The 22,211-nt window shown below is 41.3% G+C and overlaps 3 protein-coding genes across 6 annotated transcripts in view; all 3 read left to right on the top strand.

Annotated features, from left to right (window-relative positions):
- The first annotated feature begins 439 nt into the window (after positions 1-439).
- On the top strand, positions 440-5,023 carry LOC115354218 (cell cycle control protein 50A-like). Its single transcript, XM_030044494.1, has 7 exons — positions 440-924; positions 1,520-1,639; positions 2,249-2,356; positions 2,476-2,563; positions 2,814-2,960; positions 3,053-3,262; positions 3,848-5,023. Exons 1-7 carry the CDS (start codon positions 676-678, stop codon positions 4,039-4,041), a joined length of 1,116 nt encoding a protein of 371 aa, XP_029900354.1. The 5' UTR covers positions 440-675; the 3' UTR covers positions 4,042-5,023.
- An 804-nt stretch (positions 5,024-5,827) lies between these two features.
- On the top strand, positions 5,828-8,244 carry LOC115354734 (cytochrome c oxidase subunit 7A2, mitochondrial-like). Its single transcript, XM_030045223.1, has 4 exons — positions 5,828-5,938; positions 6,415-6,504; positions 7,653-7,737; positions 7,970-8,244. Exons 1-4 carry the CDS (start codon positions 5,840-5,842, stop codon positions 8,023-8,025), a joined length of 330 nt encoding a protein of 109 aa, XP_029901083.1. The 5' UTR covers positions 5,828-5,839; the 3' UTR covers positions 8,026-8,244.
- A 1,428-nt stretch (positions 8,245-9,672) lies between these two features.
- col12a1a (collagen, type XII, alpha 1a) overlaps positions 9,673-22,211 on the top strand; it is a 61,942-nt gene continuing 49,403 nt past the window's right edge. For 3 of the 4 annotated variants that reach the window (XM_030044497.1, XM_030044496.1, XM_030044498.1), the window contains exons 1-12: positions 9,673-9,830; positions 11,405-11,510; positions 15,488-15,604; positions 15,717-15,860; positions 16,480-16,533; positions 17,958-18,221; positions 18,488-18,652; positions 18,913-19,086; positions 19,621-19,911; positions 20,104-20,706; positions 21,541-21,819; positions 21,913-22,188. In XM_030044497.1, coding sequence (XP_029900357.1) covers positions 11,441-11,510; positions 15,488-15,604; positions 15,717-15,860; positions 16,480-16,533; positions 17,958-18,221; positions 18,488-18,652; positions 18,913-19,086; positions 19,621-19,911; positions 20,104-20,706; positions 21,541-21,819; positions 21,913-22,188 — 2,437 coding nt within the window. In that variant the 5' untranslated portion in view covers positions 9,673-9,830; positions 11,405-11,440. The remainder of the gene's footprint in view (positions 9,831-11,404; positions 11,511-15,487; positions 15,605-15,716; positions 15,861-16,479; positions 16,534-17,957; positions 18,222-18,487; positions 18,653-18,912; positions 19,087-19,620; positions 19,912-20,103; positions 20,707-21,540; positions 21,820-21,912; positions 22,189-22,211) is intronic. The other variant, XM_030044499.1, reaches the window with a different exon arrangement.

Raw genomic sequence — 22,211 nt, 5'->3', positions numbered from 1 at the left:
CAGTAACATGCCAACGAGAGAAAGTTTTTATTTACCTGGGATTTTTGCGTGACAAGAGGATAGATGAAAATATATATGTCCCGAAAGTCCTGTGACTCCTGTCTCTTGGTTGCCCGCCAACAAATCACTTGGATGTCCTATCAGCAGTTATTGAGACAGCCAAGTATGTATAAGTATATATAAGTTAGATGTATTTGTCCAGTTGCTCTGAGTCATGTCAAATGTGACTCCTTTAAATTAAACTCTCTCATATCCTTATTTCAAAATACAAGCCTAATTCTATTTCTTCTTATTATTAATATTGTTATTATTATTTCACATATATATATTATTATACACACATTCAAATACATTTTTTCCTCACACGAGTATAGTGCAATCTGCTAGAAAGGGGCGTGCCCAACTTCTGTGTGACGTAACTGTTACGTCTGCTCATCCTATTGGTCTCAGAAACTTCCTGCTTCGTTCTTCCTCTAATATGAGATTAGGAAGCCAGCTAAAATCAATACCAAAATGACTGTATACTCGGAATAAACAGCAGTGTGGTCAGCCCTTCGTCAGTAGCATCATCCTTCGCTTTACGTGTCGTGTTTTTTTGTCCGTCGTGCGGCGCTTGACGAGGAACAGCCGGCTGCCAGCTGAAGTGGATTATTTCGCTCGGAGGGGATTGCAGCCATGATGGCGTCAAGCTACAACGCCAAAGAAGAGGACGGACATCACTCGAGCGGCTCGAGTCATGGCGGCGCGGGGGCTGTCAAAAGCAAAAAGCCGGACAACACGGCGTTCAAGCAGCAGAGACTGCCGGCCTGGCAGCCCATCCTGACGGCGGGCACCGTCCTCCCTGCTTTCTTCGTCATCGGCCTCATCTTCATCCCCATCGGCATCGGCCTGTACGTCACGTCAAACAACATCAAAGAGTTCGAGGTAACTTCATGTTTACGCCGAGTAACAGCACCAGCTCTCATTTCGTTTCAACGGCACATATTAACTCGATTTACAATGTGGGGAACGTGACTCACAACGTTAATTAACGCTAATTTCTCTGTTAGGCACGTCGGCGTACAGGTGGAGAGCTGGCAATTTAATGTCATGTCAGCCTCGCTTAACGTCAAAGGTGCATGATAAATTCTCCAAAAAACATCAGGAAAGACGCCTATCTTGTATTTGACACACACATAATCCACCGAGCAACACATAGTTAAGTGCAGTTTCCAGCCGCAATGGTTTGTTCACCTGTTCCCCTTTTTGTACAACCGGAAAACGCCATGGTGGGCGGCAGCGACAAGTCTATTTTATCGAAATAACTTACATGCTGCTTGGTGGAGTGGTGTTTTATATGTGCCGAATTGATTTGAGAGGCTCCTTGATTCAAAACGCCACATGGCCGCAATAAATGGACATATTTATGAATAGAGTTCGGTGAGGTTATGTTTTCATACAGGGGAGAATGGCACATCTCGGCGGTGCTGTCTGTAAACCACTGTTTGGTCCATAGGCCTGACTGTGCCATCCTTTTCAGATTGATTACACTGGTGCTGAGGTGTCAAGTCCGTGCTTCAACTGCGCCAAGAACTTCAGCTGGAACAGCACAACATCCTGCAACTGCTCTGTCCCTTTCACCCTGGAGCAGCCCTTTGAGGTGAGCCATGGTCATTAAATAATACATGGTGCGTTCACTCTCAGAGCTGATAATGGTGCTCTGATACAGAAGAAGAAATAGCGCTCCTTTTCCATTAAGGCCGACTTGTGTTCAAGAGACACTCAAGGCTCGGCTTAAGCGTTTGCCGTTATTGATTATTCCAGTTTTAGAACAGAAAGTCAACCTCTTCAGAAGGCTATTATTGATTACTTACTGAAATCCCTTTGGCTGAAGAGTACTTTACACTTGCTTTGCCTTTGAAGGGTGTCTGGGTAAATAATGTTGGTTGGCATAGCCCAGGTGTGGTTGATAAAGGAACAAAGCAGTTTTAAAGTACAGCTGCTGAATAAAGTCCTGAGAAAACGCCTGCCTATTGTTATATTTGGCACATGTGGAGACAGAGGTTAGACTGTGTTGTTAATGATTGTATACAGAGCAGAAATGACAAAAGGGAAGTTTCAGTATTATCCAGGCCTATTGCCAGGCTGTGTGTGGTCAATTGACAGGTACAGATAGTCTTTGTCACCCAAAAAGTCACTTTAGTGTGAGACTTATTTAACCTCCACACTGATCTGTTTTGTCTTTGATGCTTTCTGTCCTCCCCTGCAGAGCAATGTGTTTATGTACTACGGCCTATCCAACTTCTACCAGAATCACAGACGCTATGTGAAATCCAGGGACGACAGCCAGCTGAATGGTGATAGGTCGTCGTTGAAGGTACATAAGGACATAATGAGTGTTATTTTGGAAGTATGAAATGGTTTGCTCTTCCATCAAACACAGAGTTAAGTAAGTCTATTTGATTGCGCTAGTTTAAAGCTCATTACTAATTACAGAACCCAAGCAAGGAATGTGAGCCATACCGGACAAGTGATGGTCTGCCTATCGCTCCATGTGGAGCTATAGCCAACAGTCTCTTCAATGGTAAGTGAAACTCAAACGGTTTTACATTATTCTCCTCTGCTTTAAAAGAAATACGGCCACTCTCCTGCTCAGCTGCAGTCTTACCTGACGGTTAAAGATCCTAAAAAAAGCCCGGCCCTGAATAAAACCTTGTTTCCCAGTATGCAGCATTCATCTGATATGCAGCGCTCCAGTCATCACATCATGTAACGACTTGTTTGACCTGTGGGGTATCGATTTTCACTATTTTCCTGTATTTTTCTATTCCCAGACACTCTGGAGTTGTATTACATTCACTCCAACGGCTCCAGCACTGCCATCCCCCTGGTGAAGAAGGGCATTGCGTGGTGGACAGACAAGCATGTCAAGTTCAGGAATCCTGGTGGAAGCAACAACAACCTCACTGCGGCTTTCCAAGGTGATTTTTCCCGTAGTGCACACAGGACCTCTTTGTCTCGTAAGCAGTAACATCGCTGTAACTAACTTGGGTCATGTCTCGCTCCTCGTCAGGCACAACCAAGCCGGTGAACTGGAGGAAGCCGGTTTACGAGCTGGACCCCTCTGACTCGGACAACAACGGCTTTATCAACGAGGACTTCATTGTGTGGATGCGCACGGCCGCCCTGCCCACCTTTCGTAAGCTCTACCGCATCATCCAGAAGAAGCCCAACATGACGCCCACTCTGCCCAGTGGCAAATACCTCCTGGAGGTCACCTACAGTATCCTTTTTGATTCTAGCCACAAACCCTGTCTGCCAATACTAAACACTAGAGATAGACGAAGGCTGTAGGGCATGTCTTGACCTGGATTTATCTTCCTCCTAAATTAAATTCTTTATATAAATCTGCACTGGGCAAGACTTTTTAAAATAAATAAATAAATAAATAAATTTGAAAAAAATCCACCGCTTGGGTTATTTACCGGCCCCTTAAGCCATAAAGCTCGTCTGATAATGCTTCATTCAGAGAAAGCCAGACTCCTCTGCGTTAGATATTTTGCCTCTCGTCTGTTTATGTGTAAAGTATCACAGAGCAGCCAAGTTGGTAAACATTAGCCTGATTTGTGCACTTTACGTAATATCACATTGCAGGATTTCTGGGTACTGAAGTTGAGATTTTTCAGACCATTTCATCTTGCTGGTGTAAAAACATGTAGTGTAGCTGTAGTTAAACCGCTTTATGAAGTTGGCGAAGGTTTAATGCTAAGATTACATTTGTGACTGAAAATGTGTACCTGGTCCATTTTAAAGTATTGTTGAATGCACTTTACGCTCCAGTCATTTTCCTTTAACCACGTGCGATCAGATTACCCCGTGCACAGCTTCGACGGTCGGAAGCGCATGATCCTGAGCACCATCTCATGGATGGGCGGCAAGAACCCGTTCTTGGGCATCGCTTACATCACCGTGGGCTCAGTCTGCTTCTTCCTCGGCGTGGTCCTGCTCATCATCCACCACAAATACGACAACCGCAACAACAGCGCTGATATCCCCAATTAAGCCTCCACTGCCCCCCCCACCCTTCTGCATGCCTGGGCGGCCCCACAGCCCCCACCCCGTGCTGGACTGCTCGTCGACTTTTAGCCTGAATGCACCGGTCTCTGTAGATGTCTGTTAAGTGTTTGTGTAATGTTAGCACACACCTGCCGGCCTCCTTCACAGCGGTCAGGTGTCTGTTCTGGAAAACGCTGGGCTGATATGTAGAACAATCAAGGCGGAGGAAGGATGCTGGAGCTTTGGATTCTGCGTCTGTGTGCGTACGGTGTCGCTTTTGAAGATGGCTGCTGAAAAATGTTGTTCCTGGTCTTCGAATACATAAATGTGTTTTATTTTCTATTTATCTATACATTATCAAAGTACATATATTTTGTCTCAGTAGTGCTTTGCGAATGGCTTAATTATTGAAGGATGTGTGTATTTTTAAAGAGTGTTTTTGTCCATATTATGTACTGTAATATGTCCTGCTGATGAATGTACCATTCTGTTTCACTGACATACCTCTGTGGTTATTTTATTGGCTTGAATATATTACTGGGAGCACTGATGGTGAACAAGAAATACTTTACTCTTGTGAAGACAGACTATTAATGACATACTATACCAAACGTGGTAATATTATCTACCCTCAGCACCCTTAGGAATTATTGAATACTCAGTTTCTTATCTTACAAAGAAATAATTATTGATGGAAAAATGATCCAGTAGTTGTTGATAACAGCACAGAAATGATTTGTTTTTTCTATTTTGACCTGATCAAATTAGATTCTCTATCAGTTCAGTGCTGACCAAGTGAAATGCACTTTAACAGTGTCACATTTTGTTAAACTTTTCCTTTTTTTTCTTCCTCATTTCATTCCGCCCTCCTTTTATGAAACCGTGTTCTCGGATAACTGAACGTGAAATCCGAGGAAATTGTTTAAATCTGAAGTTTATGGGTTTTTATAGGGTTTGTAAGGTCGTATTAAAGAACTGTTGGCCAACGTATTGGTGTCATTTGTGACTTTAGAGGAATGTCATCTCTGCACTGTGAGGCTGAAAGTTGGTAAGAAGTAGAGTTAGACGGATTTATATATTTTGTTGCTGAAATATATGGCTAATATCAGTGTGTTATTGAGAGAAAAAATGGTGAATCTGTTGTCTGCCTCTGATCTAATGGACTGAATGCAGTTATTACACACTGACGTTCTAGCTTATCATTACCACACTGGTTATCTACATGCGTGAAACACTGAAAATATTTAAAACTTGAAAGCTATAGGCATGAATATAATCAATTATTAAGATACTCAGTGTTATTAAAAACTAAGCCCACCTGCGTTCAGATTCCACTATGAGTTAAAGTCGAGCAAAACAAACATAAGCCTGAAATTATAAGGTTTTGATCATAAGTTATCCACATATTCAAGATCTTTTAATACTAATATATGCGTATGTGATGTTTTTAAAGAATCATATCAATATGCAGAAAACACCCAACAGGTTTTTCTGCTGCGTGTTAAATATTGGGACAGTATCTCAAAACCTGCTGCACTTATTTTCGTCTGAATCTGTCCAAATAAGCAATAAATAGCTTACTCACTATAAATTTATAGTGAAAACCTGCATTAACAGCAAAATAAATAAATAGATAAATAAAAAAAATAACATTGATTTAAAAAAATATATAATAATAATCATTACTGTTATTATTATTATTATTATGTTGTTGTTGTTGTTGTTGTTGTTGTTGTTGTTGTTGTTGTCGTTATAATTCTTATCAGTGACAGTTGTATGAACGTTAAGCATCACGCGACCGGATATGCCGTGCCACCCAAAGGATTGTGGGAAGTGTGGCTCAAAGTGTCCTTGTGCTCTCAGTTTCACCTCCCAACCTGCCAAAATGTACAGACAGCTTCTGGTAAGAGAGCAGTTTAATGGATTACTTTTTACATGAAAAGCTATATTTTCACGTCAAATATATCATTAGTAGCTAAGTTAATTGTAAGCCATCACAGTATTTCATTATTTGGTAAATCTGGCTAACGGTAACCTAAACTGTGCTAATCAGCGTTAGCCGACATGTAGCACAGCTGGCGAACCAACATTAAGTGGTTGTGAAATCAGTTCTAGTCTTGTTACGGTTGTATTATGAGATGAATTTGCTGGATACGGTTGGTTTTGGTGGCTGAACACTGCCTAATAAGTAAAACAGCTTGATAAAGTGTGACAGTGTCAGTAGTTGACCTGTCAGAGATGTTTGACTAGCTAGGTGTCACTGTTTGCTCTCTCTCTCTCACACACGCTTCCTGTGTCAGCTGGTTTTTACTCTCATGTCTTTACGCGGTTTGTCATTAAAGAGATATTAAATTATCAATGACTTGGCTGTGCCTCCAGGGTCTTCGGCAGCTCTCCAAGCGGACCATCAGCAGCAGTGCCCGCAGACAGCTTGACAACACGGTCAAGCAGAAACAAAAAATGTTTCAGGTAATCTCTTCCAAACCAAGGACGTCGTCAGGAAACATGATGAAACTTAATGATGAGCCTCCATTAGCATCAGGCTCAGGTCGAGGGAGTGTTGTAGCCTCCAGGAGAACTCCCTTTCTCTTTGGAGCACCTAAGATGACAATTTTGGATGAATAATTAGATTATGATGTAGATGTGAAACAATTTGATGGCTTTTCACAGCCTCCAAACACTAAGGCTGAGTTTGGAGCTTGTTATGATGGAAATAGCACCAGTTTAAGCATTGTGAGGGGAGGAAAGCCTGTTTAACACAAGTCAAACTGTGTCTGGGTCACACAGAAAACAGGCACTGACTCTTTATTTTAGTTTGCCTGTCTGAGCTCAAGGCAGACCAAAGACAATTTGAATACTCATGCCAAATTTAGTCGGGTGTGTAGATAAATTGTGGCATGGCTGAAGTCGTAATGTGTCACTTTCACTTGTAATTTGAATATCTGAGTAAATATAGCACATTTAAGTAATGTTAATGTTAATGTTAAAGTGTGTATTTTATTCCCAGGTTCTGGAGACAGAATCTAACTGTATCTACTTAATAGCTTGACAGATAAGTATGTGTCATGGGTTTTACCCCCAGGATGCTCAAATGACTTTAGGCTGTAGTTGGGGCTGGAGTCCTACTAATTTTGCATGCAGTTTGATAAGCAAAAATCCAATGCCAAATCAGGCTTTGCTGATCCCTGCATAGCACTAGAAATCACTAAAGCCATAGCTGATGTACAGCCTACGCTACCCTTGCTTCTAAATCTCAGAGCAGCTACTGCCTCTTTACTTTGCATACTGTAAGCCATTGCTTAGTTGCCATGGTGACCCAGATGATCTACAGGAGTCTGACTGGTAAGTTTGACAGCAAACTGTGGGGATGTTGTGCAGAAAACAGGGCAACCACGGTGTGATAGGCAGAGTTGTGTTATTTATCTCAAATGATAAGCTGAAACACAGTCCGTAATTTTTGCTTCCTATTCCAACTGTAAAAAAAGTCTAAAATGTATTACTTCACAATAATCAGACCATGATAAAGTGTCTGAAGCAGCAAAAACAGAAGAAGAATTTACAATTTAAAGTGTTTTACTTTGACGAGTGTATGACTGTCTTCTTCTCTGTTGGGACAGGAGGATAACGGCATGCCCATCCACCTGAAGGGCGGCTCAAAGGACGCTCTTCTGTACAGAGCTACAATGACTCTCACAATTTTTGGTATGCCCCCATTCATCTGCGATTTGATGAATCATGTTAACCTAAGATACATAAACATTCAGAATAAACATCTTTGTTGTAAGTTGCGTGACCGTCAAGTTATGTTTTCTCTGATTCTGTAATTCACTGGTACATTAAGGTTTATTTGTGATCATTTTGATGTCTTAAATCAAAATATGTTCTTTCTCACTTTTATTTGTCCTGAATATTTTTCTGATTGATCTCTTCACAGGCAGTGGATATGTTGTATATGAGCTCTTCAGTGCAGCGATGCCCAGGAAGCCATAGATAGTGAACCATCCTCGGCAAATTGGACTTTATTTTCATTGTCTGATGAAGCCACATGTAATACATAAACTCGCTTCTCTGTTGTGCAGATTAATAATCTGGGAGATTATTTGTCCTATCAATAATGTCTATATGTTTCATGTTTGGGATCATTATTTATTGATTGTACAATTAATGAGCCCTCCATAATAAAAAATAAAATAAAACAAAAAAAACAGATTTCACATAATTGTGTTTGTTTTTGTCACTGATTCCTACTGCAGCAAATGGAGAAGGTGACAACCTTGTTGAACCTGCTGAATGTCTTTTTTTTTTTTTTTAATTTTTAAAAAAATATATTTTATTTATCCTTTATATAGGTGGGAACGTCCCACTGAGCTACAAGATCTCTCCTTGTAAGTGCTCCTGGTCAACATGCCAGCACAATTAGTTTCACATTAAAAAGGGGAAAAAAAGCAATTCCACATGACAAAACGCATAAAATACATTAAAACCAACTCAAGGTGAAGAGTGGTGAAGGAAGGAGGCATGTAGATTGTTCTAGTGATATCCCAACACAGTCCACCTCAAGTCGGGGAAATTATGTAAAACCCCCTGTTTCATGCTTTGTAAAATAAGACATTTTATAAAATTACACAAAGGAGGGAGCACTTCTAAGGTAAAAATATTTTGCAGCTCATTCCATGCCCAGAGTGTAGGAGAAAGCAGCTTCACCAAGCTCTGAGTGCACCCAGTGGACATTTAAAAGACTGATTAGTAGCTCTAGTACTATAATTCCTTGGTCTGAAGATCCAGATCAAGTGTCCACACTTGCAGACAGTGGTGGCTCTGCAGGCTTCATTTAATTTCCCGTTTCACAGTGCAGAGCATCCTGATATCAGCATCTGCAGCCCACTGCACTGTGGGGTGATGGAAATATTGAGGTTACAATAGGAGACCGCCATTATCAAATAACTGGTCTAACTGGGAGTTCACATGTCCTACCAATTCACTCCAGTTGAAAAGTGCATGTGTATTTTTCGAACACTAGAGGGCATCAAAAAACCACAGTCAGCCTGCAACGCTTTGATTTTGGCAGCAGATGGGCTGCTATTGAAAGACTGCGCCCTTCCCATTAGTAAGATTAAACAGAAGCGATCTTTTGTAATAGAGCTTAACAGCCATTTATAAATAAACCGAAATAAAGGCACTATTTCTTTCATAAAGGGTGGTAATATGTCTTTCTTCTGACACCTGCAAGACATTTCCTGCAGAGGGCTCATCAAGATAATCCCCTGTGTGTAATCATCAGGAGTTTTTATCAACTTTAAACTTTATCTGAGCAGACATTTGGACAAAAGAGTCACACGTGCGAAAGTTTGTGGTTCAGCTCCATTTGAACAACCCTGTTTTGCCCCAGTGTTGCCTGTCCCATCATGAACCCATTGTGTAGGTTGGGACTGTGGAAACTGATCAGATCGCCAAGCCAAAGGAATGCAGAGAAAAATGCCATTTCCAAAAAGTGCATCCGTCTTGGGGAGGGCATAGATAAACTGACAGGCAGTGGTTTCGTAAGAAAAGCCCATGATGGTAAATTGAGAGTTTGGAACTGCCCCCCTATTAAGTAGCCGATGGTGGAAAGATTCTTCCCACTTGGAAAGAGGCTTTTCCTACTTGGACATCTGCTGGTGGAGCTTCCAGTAGCCAGAGAGGAGAGAGGGGTCCAGCCGCAGCTCCTGAAATTTCTCTGTTACTTTCCAGAGGGGGAGACTTCAAGGAGGCTGTACTGAAATTTTGTCGGTTAACTTTTTCTGGGGGTTGAATAGGTGAGTAGGCAAATTTTTATATATTGTAAAGTTTTTTAAATTATTCTCTCCCCCCTCACAAAACTATTATATCACTGCGAATGATTTTATTTTAACAATATTTAACTGTTTCTAGCATTTTTACCTGCATTTTGTTCCAAGTCGGCTTTGTGATAATAGCTTTGGAGGCTTTCAGATTCATCACTTTCGATAGAGCTTTTAGGGTTTTTATCTGTTTTTTATTATTATTAAGGTAAATAAAATGCGCTGACATGCCAATCGGCTTGGAATGACTGCAATGTGGAAATCAACCAGATCAGTGTAATTGGAAGAGATTGCCACTCAGGGTTTGCATTGGCCTGTTGAGGACAGTATCTAATTACAGAATATTGATGAGACGGCTCCTTGTTCCCCAAGGGCCGGGACAGACAGCCAGGTTGGCCCCCGGCTGCAGTGTGCGTCCAGGGGCACCAGGCGGGGCGCACAGCCTGTAATAAAGAGGACAGGGGCTGCATTCAGACCGCTTCTATCTGTATGGGGGAAAGGACTAGTCTATACTTAGAGACTAATGTAATTAACCCTAACGGAAAAGAGTTATGGGCTACTAATTCAGTAGACCTAATGAAATTCAGAAGGACTACATAAAGTGTACCTACAGTCAAACTTTGATGTTCTCATAGGAATATTAGACTAAAGACTTATTATAGTGATAGCCTATCATAAATAAAACACCATTACGCAGGAAAAGGCCACTTAAAACTGCCTTGAGTTTACAGTGACATTTAGAAATAGGCTAAATATTAATTTATTACAGTACTAAATTTGCAATAGTCTAAGTAGTGTGATGGAAAAATATTTGATGCTCACAGGACTAAATGCGCCCTCAGGCAGCAGTTAAGCCTAAAATTTTATCAAGGTGAAGCCGCACAGAAATTCCCAACGTCAAGCCATCCTGAATGATGTAGAACTTCTGGCAAAATACAAAATAAAAACATAAAGACCTTATTACTGAGCGTGTTGAGACATTCTTTGACGAGTCCCACAGAAGCGCTCATGTGTGCGGGCACCTGATGGGTATGGCAAGGTGTGGCTCTCGCCTTAGGCCAGTGAGGAATACTATGGGCTCCAAATTTCATGATGCAGTTTTTTTCCCCTATAATAGAGAGCCAGGGAAAATCACCAGAAAGTTGATTAGAAGACATGAATAAAACGTCAAATTTACAGCAGGAAAACAGTCAGAATCAGTGTTAGTTTAGTGATTTGTGTCTAACAATTTACCACAATCCGTAAGCAGACATTGCTTTACTTATCCTGCAGATATAGGCGATATAAGCAAGTTTGATATTAGATACTTTGTCTTTGTTACACTTTGTCCTTACCAAGGTGAAAATAAAGACTAGACCTTTATGAAAAGATAACTATGCCTCTGGTCATTCCCCTCATCCGTCTTTCTTTAGGCAGCAGTAAATTAGGTACTAATTTGTTCTTTGGCATGTGGCCCCCAGTCACACCATGTTGATAAACTGAGTTGTGTTGTCAAGTCAAAGCTGTGCGAGGTCTGCATCTAAAACACGCTTTTCACTCTCTGTCCTCAGACTGATTCATGTGCTGCTGACCCTCAAGGGCCAAACATGAAGATAGGGCTGTCACTGGCCACAGCTGCCTTCCTTGCAGCTCTGCTGTTCTCCGCAGAGGCTCAAGGTAAATGCAACCTGCACTCCTCAGTACACTCCCACACTCTGTCTCTCTCATTCTCTCTCTGCCTCTTTTTCTCTCATTTTTCTTTCATCATTGGTTATTTGATGTTACAGGGAATAGTCTTTTTTTATGTCAAAGAGCCATCACATGGAAACACTGCAATAAGTATCTGTACTGACCATTTGAATAAAGTTATTCCCAGTTTGGTGTGTATGCCATTTGATTGTGTGTGTATGTCAGAATTACTGACTAAGACAACTGCGTCACCGACTGATTTCCTAATGTTTGTCATACTTTTATTCTCCACTTGAAACACACTTTGTCAGATTTCTGTCGAGACTCATTGGAGTCTTTGATTTAAAACCCAAATCCAGATCCCACTTACTTTTATTTAGGCTGTAATTTAGTTGGTTTAAACCAATACCTCAGAAGTCATTTTCTCATTCAGATTTGGCAAAGATACGAAACCAAGTAGACTACAGTTTATTTCATTTCCAATTTCCAATTAAATGGCTTTAAACGACAGGGTGCGCACATGGGATACAACAAAAGTCATTTCATGGTTAAATGTTCCTCTCTAATCGTTCTAGCGGGGCTGTTGCTGTTTTAGATTTGGTTTTATGATAGTAAGGCTCTGCTTGGTTTCCAAAACAAAATTTGGTAGAAGCTTTGCCAAATCCATGGTGATTATGCGTAGAAATGTGAGATCACTTATTTCCAAGTTATGACGATTTTATTGAGGTTGCAATAGGTAAACCTGTGTAAGACCTGTGTGCAGTGCTTATACGGTGATGTAAAGGTGCTGTGTTTAGTAATAGTTATGTAAGTCTGTCAGTTTTTTGTTATCACATTAATATTTGTGTAACAACAGCAAACACTCAATATACAGCTGTAATACATAGCACAGTAACAGTACATAATAAAAAAACAGTAGCTTTTCTGTGCTTATGTAATTACACTGTTGCAATAGTAATTAAAGTATTAATACATATTGCACATGTCACATTAGCAAATCATTTAAATATCTGATGTGTGCTATTGATCTATCAATAGTTTTAAAATATAATTCAAAGTAATGTCATGAACAAACAGTTTTAGTTCAGGTAATATTGAATATGAAAATATTGTATGGAAAATTTCAAGATTTTTCCCCCTGAAAACTGCCCGGTAGGGGAGGAGAGGACTCTAACATCTCGTCTCATATATCTTCACTAACGGAATGGAAAGACGTAATATGAGAATCGCAAATTAATCCTCAGACAGTGCAAAGACAAAGAGCCTTTCTAGGGCTTTCTTTTTGCGGGCATTCGCAAAAATGCTGAGTTGCAATCCATATGGAAAGTTAATATGCAGTAATGGTTAATGTCAGCACATGTTGTGGAATTACTTTGGCATCTGTCCTGCCTCTTTGGGAGGGTCGGTGTTCTTTCCTCCTCCTCTTGGTCTCTCCTCCTGGCAGTAGCAAAAGCCAGGATCGCTGGCTGCTTGGCTGGCTGGCTGGAGACTGAGGTTAGCCTACGAGCACAACAGTAGCCAGACTCGGGCCTCTGGGACTCACTGAGGTGTCCTTTATTAGGAATTGATGGGACAGACATCCATATACTTGACAACAGCAACCACAAGTCCCAGCACACCTGAGGTTGTTATTTTGGCAGTACCACTTCTCTTCCTCCACATTTTTTTTTTTAAAACAGAAGAAGAAACGGTTAGAGACCCTAACAAAGTGATGTGACGTGTTCACACCACCTTGCGATGAAAAAACTTGGGAGAAGCAAACGTGTTGCTCATGCGAGAGAAGACCCTCCTGTCACTTTCTTCCAAATTTTCTCATCCATCGTCACAGCTTCACGTCTCAGTGCCCTCCTAACTACCATTCCCCACACACACACACACACACACACACACACTCACACACACTCACACACATTCATCCACGCCGCTTTACCAACATCTCAAAGTGCATTTGGTGCTGGATATGAGTTCTCGTGGAGAAATGAGGAGGAAATCGGCCCATCCGGGCTCCTTGAGTTGATATGCCAGGTTGGTGATCCTCCAATCCCAGTTCTTAAAATTTTTGGTGGGCTCCTGTTTGTCATCTGCCTGTGCATTCAGTGTGTCCCGAGCTATGGCTTCCACCTCCAAGTGTATTTTAAAATGATATTCTTGCCTCCCGTGGGCTCCTCCTCCTCTCTAACAGCTTGCATGCATCTACATTGCGATGTTCTTTCCTGATATGTTCCAGTCTCCTGCACGCATACTTTACATCATCCACCCTCATGGACTTGATGCCATTGTGGAAGAATTTAGTCTCCCCTCGCCCTGCACTACAAACCAGTGTTATGTGCATGGTACAGATTTGATTATGTTACCTCTTGTGTAATATTTTGAGTTGATTTTATTGATCTTAATCTCTTCAAAAGCACATTGTGTCCAGCACTGACTAATTTGCCATGAAATAATATACCCTTTCAGAAGTCACATTTAACCCATTCAGATAACAGGTAGAGAATTTGAATCTTTAAATTACTGTCCTGGATGTTTAGCTGGTCTTGAAAATGTACATTTGTTTCTAACACATTCAGTTTTACCTCTTTAACTCAAATGAAGAGTTACATTCCAAAATGTATCTACAGAAATGTTAATGACATAAAACAAACCATATTGCAAACTATGTGGCACTTTTTGAATTATAGCGGGAACTTTACATATTTTTAAGACTAGGTCCTCTATATTTTAGAAATAATGAATGACCATCTCTGGCATTTGTTTGTTTTTCCAAAGTAAATAGCATTTTGAAATTCAACTCTTCCAAAACTTTTACCTTATATGTACATACAAATGACACATACTAAAAATTAACACACATCTTCTTCCTAAATCTCAGTGTAACCTTTTCCCAACTACTAGCCTGCCAAGGTTGCATGCCAAGAACCAGTATCAAAGAATATCATTTTAGAATATGTTTCTCATCTGTGTCTGTGTGGTCCCAACTGTACATGGAAATCACTGTCCAGCCAATCAAAGTTGTTGAACCAAACAACTTTCTCATGTACATGATGCATGATGCTGTGATCGACTCGGCTCCGTGAGGAGGCGCGTGTTCTTGTAAGATTGTATCTGTCGATGTTTTCCTGTGTTTATTTTAACGTACACACCTGCTCTACTATAGCATCTCTCAACAGCCTCTTCATTTTGATTGTCCACAGTAGTGTCTCTTCCCCTCATGCCTTCTCATGCATTTTGCTGCCAATGAAAAGAAAGTACACAAGAGTCTCCAGCGACGAATTGTGTATTCTTTTTGAGAGGTTTGCAATGGATGTGTGCCAAATACTTGTGTAGAGTCTTAACCAAATAAACAACAAATCACTTTTCATCTTTGAATATGTTTATATACTATGTATATATAACATATGGTGTCCAATTCTGTCAGTGTTACCTCAAGAACTACCTGGCAACCTTGATTCCATTGTATAATCAGCGACTTGAGAATGAAACTGTTGTACTTTTGTAAAGCAGAGATCAACTCCATCATGACGGCAATTTAATTTATGGTCGAGGCATGCGTTTTAATGACTGCACTCAGCATGTGTTTGATGGTTCACTCAGTGTTTGCACTTTGATAAAGTTTGTGTAGAGTTGTGCACATGTTTTGTATTCTGGTGCTTGAGTTGCCCGCCACCTTAGTTGGGCAACTCAAACAAATGCCATTTTGCTCCAAAATGGCATCTCACACTTTTCAGTGTTGTCATGTGTTTCATATTTGTCACCTTCACAAATGGATGTCAGTTCTATTCGTCTGTCCCCAACAATGAACAAGTCCGCTTCAGTCATGAAGTGTTTGTCGTTGGGATCAATGTGAATGCCTGATTTTTTTTTTTAAATAAGAAAATGTCTTACTTTGATTTAAGCACAAATACAACAATAGTCATACAATACTTTATGTTGCTGAGATCTAACATTACCTCATCTCTTATTTGCAGTTGAACCCCCCTCAGACTTGAAATTTAAAATTCTAAATGAAAACTCAGTGCAAATGTCATGGACAAGACCCTCAGCAAGCATAGATGGCTACAGAATACAAGTTGTGTCAGACACAGGTCAGTATGGAGCACCTCAAGCTCTAGTTTCTAATTTCTAATATACAATTCTGCTCTGTTGATCTGAAATCTGAAATGATTGTCCCTGCAAATTCCCAATTCCCTCACACAGATGAGCCTGCCAGAGAGTTTACCCTCCATTATTCTGCCACTGAAACCTCCCTCACTGACCTGACCCCTGATCTGGACTACTCAGTGTCCATAAACTCTTACTATGGCGCTGAGGAGAGCATCCCTATTTTTGGACAACTGACCAGTAAGTACAGATTTAAGATGTGTTTGGTTGTTTAGGTACATTTATGGTTTAAGTTGAGTCATATTTTCAGTGATCAGAGCAGTGTATCTTATTAGCACCATATAGCTACTCAGTTCAGGTGAAAGGTTTGTAATGTAATGTGCATTTTCTTAAGTTTACATTTCAAAGAGTAATGCTATGTGTCAAAACAGAAAATTTGTCCTTCCCTCCAGAAATATCATTATGAAAAGAGTCATACTTCAAAGATTAAAAAAAGGGTTGGGATGGACACTAACAGTATGTGATGTTCACTAATATAGGGATAATATTTGAAGGCTGAAATTCTGTGGCATTGCTCTTGAATAGGAGAAAAACTTATGCCTTGGAGCGTTTTCATCCAGACACACGAGAGGGAGGAAAATGAGGAGAAATCACATCTGTTTGTTGAGGCTTAAATCTCCCACTGTTTATAGCGAATGTAGCAGAACGATATGTGTTTGTGTGTATGTGGTTTTGATCCTGTCAGCCGGCTTTTATGACGTGTTGATTTTCTTGCCTTTTTCCGCTGTGAAAAAGCACACATGACACACGAGGCGGCAATGTGCACTAACTAAATCTCCAAGTGTTTCCTGTGTTTCAGTCCAGTCCAGTAACACCAGCGGACGCGTCAGGAGGCCACAGTCAGATGCAATCAGTGAGTATGTTTACTGTAGTGTCAACCAAAATCTGAACACGACCTGTCCTCCGCACAGCTTTCCAGTTCTCCTGCAGATCCTGTTTTTTTGTGTGTAAATGTTTTTCCATAGGACTTCCATCATAATATTTTTTTTCCCCTGGAATAATTTGCTCAGACCTACATTTTACCTTCTGTCCGGTTGTCACCCGGCAACCAGACAGGTCTCCGACAGTGGCTGGGAATGTACACATTATTTGCCCTAATTGAAACCAGCTTGCACATCAAAAAAAAAAAAAAAAAAAAAAACAGGAGAGGAAGGCTTGAAGCTAGGAGACAGGGGTTCTGTTATGCACCATGGAGGGAGGAGGGGTGAAACCGGCACTTTAAAATACTCCCATAATCCCGAGCAGAGTGTCAATGACGTCACCTTTGTGCCACCTAGCTGCGAGTGTTGTACCGTTAACTGTTAAAAGATGTGGAAAGGATTACAGCTTGTGATCAGATGTCCTTTTTTCAACCTGTCATCTGCTCCTGTTTGAGAGTCCAGTCTATGGTGAATGACAGGGAGACATGCTCAGTTTTTCCCCCATCATGTTGATTCTTCTGCTGGAAACTGTGCCTGTAGGACCAGATGCTCCTAAGCCCTTATTTATGGTGAAACGCTCATAGCGGTCCTTTCACAACCACTCTAATTGTTTGACTAAACCCCTGCTATGATGCCTTAGCTTTGACGTTAGGTCACAGAATTTGGAAAAACAAAAAAAAATATCACGGCTTATGGGATGTGTGGAATATAATTTAGAGTCAAGGGGGCCTCAGGGAATGATGATTTAAGTCCATCCACATAAGTCCTGCCAATTATTTCAATAGAGTCATCTTAAATGTTCCAGAGAATTTCATTTATGATTTAAAGCCCACTAGGATTTTAAAATATCAAACTGAACATTGCTGGTGAAACCTCTGCTGATTGTTTAGTCTATAAAGCCACATTTTTGTCTCTGTCCACTGGAATGACTATACCAGCCCACTGTTTGGCACTGGCCTTCTTTGGCTGATATTTCCTTTGATGTCAGGACGCATATCTCTGAGCCATCCAACAGGCTGTCTGGGATTTGATTTTATTTAGACGGCCAGGATGAGAAATGTGGCAACACCAGAATAATGTTCCCTAACCAAGGTGTTGCCGCCACACCTTGGCACCTAAGATCTCACCAGACCACATTCTGTTGACACATTTCTCGCTGGGGAAAAAGACTAGATCTAGATAGAAATTATTTGCTTCCTTACATTTCATATTTGGACACTGATCACGACTCAGTAGTAATACCCGAACCGTTCCTGATCTGGTTCAAGGAATCTGTGTCCTTCTGTTGAGTAGTGTTTTGTTTTTACAAGGCTCCATTACTTTAGGTGACTCTGTCCTCTTTCTCTTCTGTCTTCAGAGTGTTCAGTCAGTGCGGTGGCAGATTTGGTTTTTCTGGTGGACGGTTCATGGAGTGTGGGCAGGGAGAACTTCAAGCACATCCGTAGTTTCATTAGCGCCATGGCAGGGGCTTTTGACATTGGCGAGGACAAGACCCGAGTGGCCGTGGTCCAGTACAGTACAGACACCCGCACAGAGTTCCCTCTCAACCGCTACACCAAGAGAGGAGAACTCCTCCGAGCCATCAGCACCCTGCCTTACAAGGGCGGAAACACTATGACAGGTAAGGGAGTTATTAGGGAGAGGGCCATTTAAATAAAGTTATTGTTGTATTTTATCATCGGATAAATTGCTATTTCAGTATTCAGATCACAATTTGTTTGGAGCGCATGACATTTTAAAGCCCATCGTGGCTTCCACAATTTTTCAGTGATATTGTGCCTTTCTCTCTTAAACATGGATATAACCCTGCAAACCGGTATACTACTTTAATCTTCTGTTATGGGATGATATATAATTTAACGATATACATAAACTTTCTGTCTTAAGGTGATGCCATAGATTATCTGCTGAAAAACATCTTCACGGAGGCGGCTGGATCCAGGAAAGCTTTTCCAAAGGTAGCCATGATCATCACTGATGGAAAATCCCAAGACCCTGTGGAGGAGCATGCTAAAAGACTTAGGAACATTGGGGTGGAAATATTTGTCCTAGGTATGGTTTATTATTCAGTGTTTTGTTGAATACTATTCTCCCATGTGAGAGTCTGCCTGTTCTTGGAAACTGCTTGATTTTCCGTTGATTTTTGGTCACAATATTCCTATTGGACTTAGAAATCAAGCAATAATTTTTTCTAACATACACATTGTTAAAAAAAAATATTGAACTATTAACATTTTAATACATGTATACTGCAGCCAATGAATTAGAGGCTTCTGAATTGACACTGCTGTGATTCAAATTTCACAATTTAGGTATCAAAGGAGCAGATGAGGATGAACTGAGGGAAATGGCCTCAACACCTCACAACAAACATGTGTACAATGTGCCCAACTTTGACCTGATCCAAGAGGTACAGAGGCAGATCATCACGGAGGTGTGCTCTGGCGTTGATGACCAGCTAAACTATTTGGTCAGCGGAGAAGAAAGTAAGTCAATAGATTTTAAATTGATTGTGTTCTAGTTTTGGATTTCTTTTAGTTCTATATTTTTGACATTAAATGAATAGGACTCATAATTATTGATAGAATGACATGCATCAGTGTTGAAAACCCATGTAAATGACCTGCCAAAATTAAAGTCGAGATGATATTTGTTATCGTCCATAACCGCTTTGAATATCTTTCTGATTTGCCACAGCTGTCTTAATTTTGATAATAGTAATTGTAATAAAAAAATACATTTTGCTATTGCATTGGTTGATGTTGAACTTGCAGGTTGGACTTGGTCACCTGCTGCATGTTAATGTCTATAAAATACTTGATAGGAGTCAAAAAAATGAATGATGGATGTAGCTTATACTAAATATAAACAACATACAAGTGTAGGAGTATTTTATTCATCCAATCTCTGTTGAGGCTACCCTGTAAGCAACATGTAAGATCATGCTCTCTTAGGTTATAAGATTCTGCCATGCATCCCATTCATCCCATCTCTTTTTTGTCTTCTGCCATCTTCCTTAGTGGTGGAGCCAGCCTCTAACCTGCAGGTGACAGAGATTGCCTCCAAGTCTATGAGGGTGACATGGGACCCCTCCCTGGGTGACATCTCAGGCTACAAGCTCACCCTCATTCCCATGCTTGCTGGAATGAAACGCCAAGAGCTGTACATGGGCCCCACCCAGACATCCATCAATGTGCGTGACCTTTCTCCTGAGACAGAGTATGAGATCAGTCTGTATGCCCTCAAAGGTCTGGCACCCAGTGAACCTGTCATGGCCATGGAGAAGACCCAGCCTGTCAAAGTGTCCACAGGTGAGGTGGTTTATTTTCAAAGTCTTATCACCTCTCCATGTCTCTTTTTAAGTCAGATGCGCATACACACAATCACACATTCCCTCACTCACTTGCTGACATTTGTAACACTGCAGATCCACATGTGCCCTTGTGTTTCTTGAAGGCCATACAAGGTCTGTAAATAACCCATGACTTCATGTCTTTATCCAGAATGCTCTTTGGGAGTGGATGTGCAGGCTGATGTAGTCCTTCTGGTTGATGGCTCTTACAGTATTGGATTACAAAATTTTGCCAAGGTCCGTGCCTTCCTGGAGGTTCTAGTCAATTCCTTTGATATTGGACCCAACAAGGTCCAGATTAGCTTGGTCCAGTACAGCCGTGATCCGCACACTGAGTTCGCTCTCAACACTCACCATGACATCAATGCCGTGGTCAAGGCCGTGCGCACCTTCCCCTACCGTGGAGGTTCCACTAACACTGGCAAAGCCATGACTTACGTCAGGGAGAAGATCTTTATCCCGGCCCGAGGAGCAAGACAAAACGTCCCCCGTGTCATGGTCCTGATTACAGATGGAAAGTCATCTGACTCTTTTAAGGATGCGGCAACCAACTTGAGGAATGCTGATGTGGAAATCTTTGCTGTTGGTGTGAAGGATGCAGTGAGGTCAGAGCTGGAGGCCATCGCTAATCCCCCATCAGACACTCATGTCTATGAGGTGGAGGATTTTGATGCCTTCCAGAGAATTTCCAAGGAGCTGACTCAGTCCATCTGTCTGAGGATTGAACAGGAGCTGCTCAACATCAAAAAGAGGAGTAAGTACCAATAATAGCATATCTATAGCCACTAACTATGACATAGAGTTTAGCTACTTAGCATGCCCAAAACATCTGGGCTTCAGTTGTGGTTTTTCTAATCAAAAATCACTTCCTCAAGGTAATTTCCATTTGCCATGTTGGTACCATCTTGTAGGTTCATACTTTATTAGACACTGTAATGGCTTACTGGCAGTTGGCCATCTCCTTGGAATTAGCTCCAAATTGCATAGAGCCAATACAAATAAAAAAAGTGAAATACTGCGTACCATTTGATGCATTCAAACAGACAAGGAAACACAAGTAAAATGTTCATCTCACTTGAACTTAGCCCACTTATTAATACAAGGAACTCCAGCACTCCATTTGTTATATTGTTTACTGTTTTATAAAATCACAGCAGCTGGCACAGCAGTTTTGTTTTGATGTGGCCATAATTTTAATTCAAAAGGCCACCCCAGTTTGGAAAGGCAGTAGAGCTATTGCTACTTTTCCACACACTGGAAGAATGACATCACTCAACACACTATGCTCATTGATACTGATGCCTGTAGTCCTAAAACCCAGAGCAATATTATTTTAAGGATGACAACTTTAAAATATGTTTTAACCTCACTAGCTGAATGGGCGAATTATGCCAAAGCAGCAATAGTAAGCTACTTAACAGGAGCAGTGAATGAAGCCGGACCGGGTCCATAAAACTCAAGATTTTATGGTTGTTTATAATAACAATATATATGCGTGTACTCGATGACATTTATGACTTTATATGGTTTGTTCCAGTTTGCTGCCTTTGATGAGTAAGGTTTTTAACAAGTGCACATTTGTTTTCAGGCCTGCTTCCACCCCAGAATCTGGTGTTCTCTGAGATTACCTCCAGAAGCTTCCGTGCCACCTGGACATCTGCTGCCACCAGCGTTATGTCCTATCTGGTGCGTTTCCGCAAGGCAGAAGATGTCACCGGAGACTACATTTCTCTGGCAGTGCCCGCTGACACCACCACTGCTGTCCTGCCTCACCTCTTCCCTCTTACCACCTATGAGGTCAATGTCTTTGCTCAGTATGACAAAGGAGACAGTTTCCCTTTGACTGGCGAAGAGACCACACTTGAAGGTAGGAACTGACTCAACCTGACTCATCACCATAATAGCTATCAAGAGGATGATGTGTGGCCTCAATCTAAGAAATTCTCTCTTTTTTTTTTAGAACAAGGGACTGTACGAAACCTACGAGTAACCGAGGAGTCGACAGACAGTTTCAGAGTGTCGTGGCAAGCTGCTCCAGGTGCAGTGATCCGGTATCGCCTGTCCTACATCCCACTAAGTGGCACTGGGGAGATGCTGGAGGCCCAGACCATTGGATCTGAAACCACTATAGTTCTGCAGGAGCTATTCCCCATCACCACCTACCGTGTGTCTGTGTCTGCTGAGTACGCCACAGGACTGGGAGAGGAGATGCAGGTGGATGGCACCACCAAGGAAGGTGAGTCAAGAAATCTAGCCCTG

This window comes from Myripristis murdjan, chromosome 22 (genome assembly GCF_902150065.1).
Source record: "Myripristis murdjan chromosome 22, fMyrMur1.1, whole genome shotgun sequence".
NCBI classification, from domain to species: domain Eukaryota; kingdom Metazoa; phylum Chordata; class Actinopteri; order Holocentriformes; family Holocentridae; genus Myripristis; species Myripristis murdjan.
This window is presented reverse-complemented; position numbering and strand designations above follow the sequence as displayed.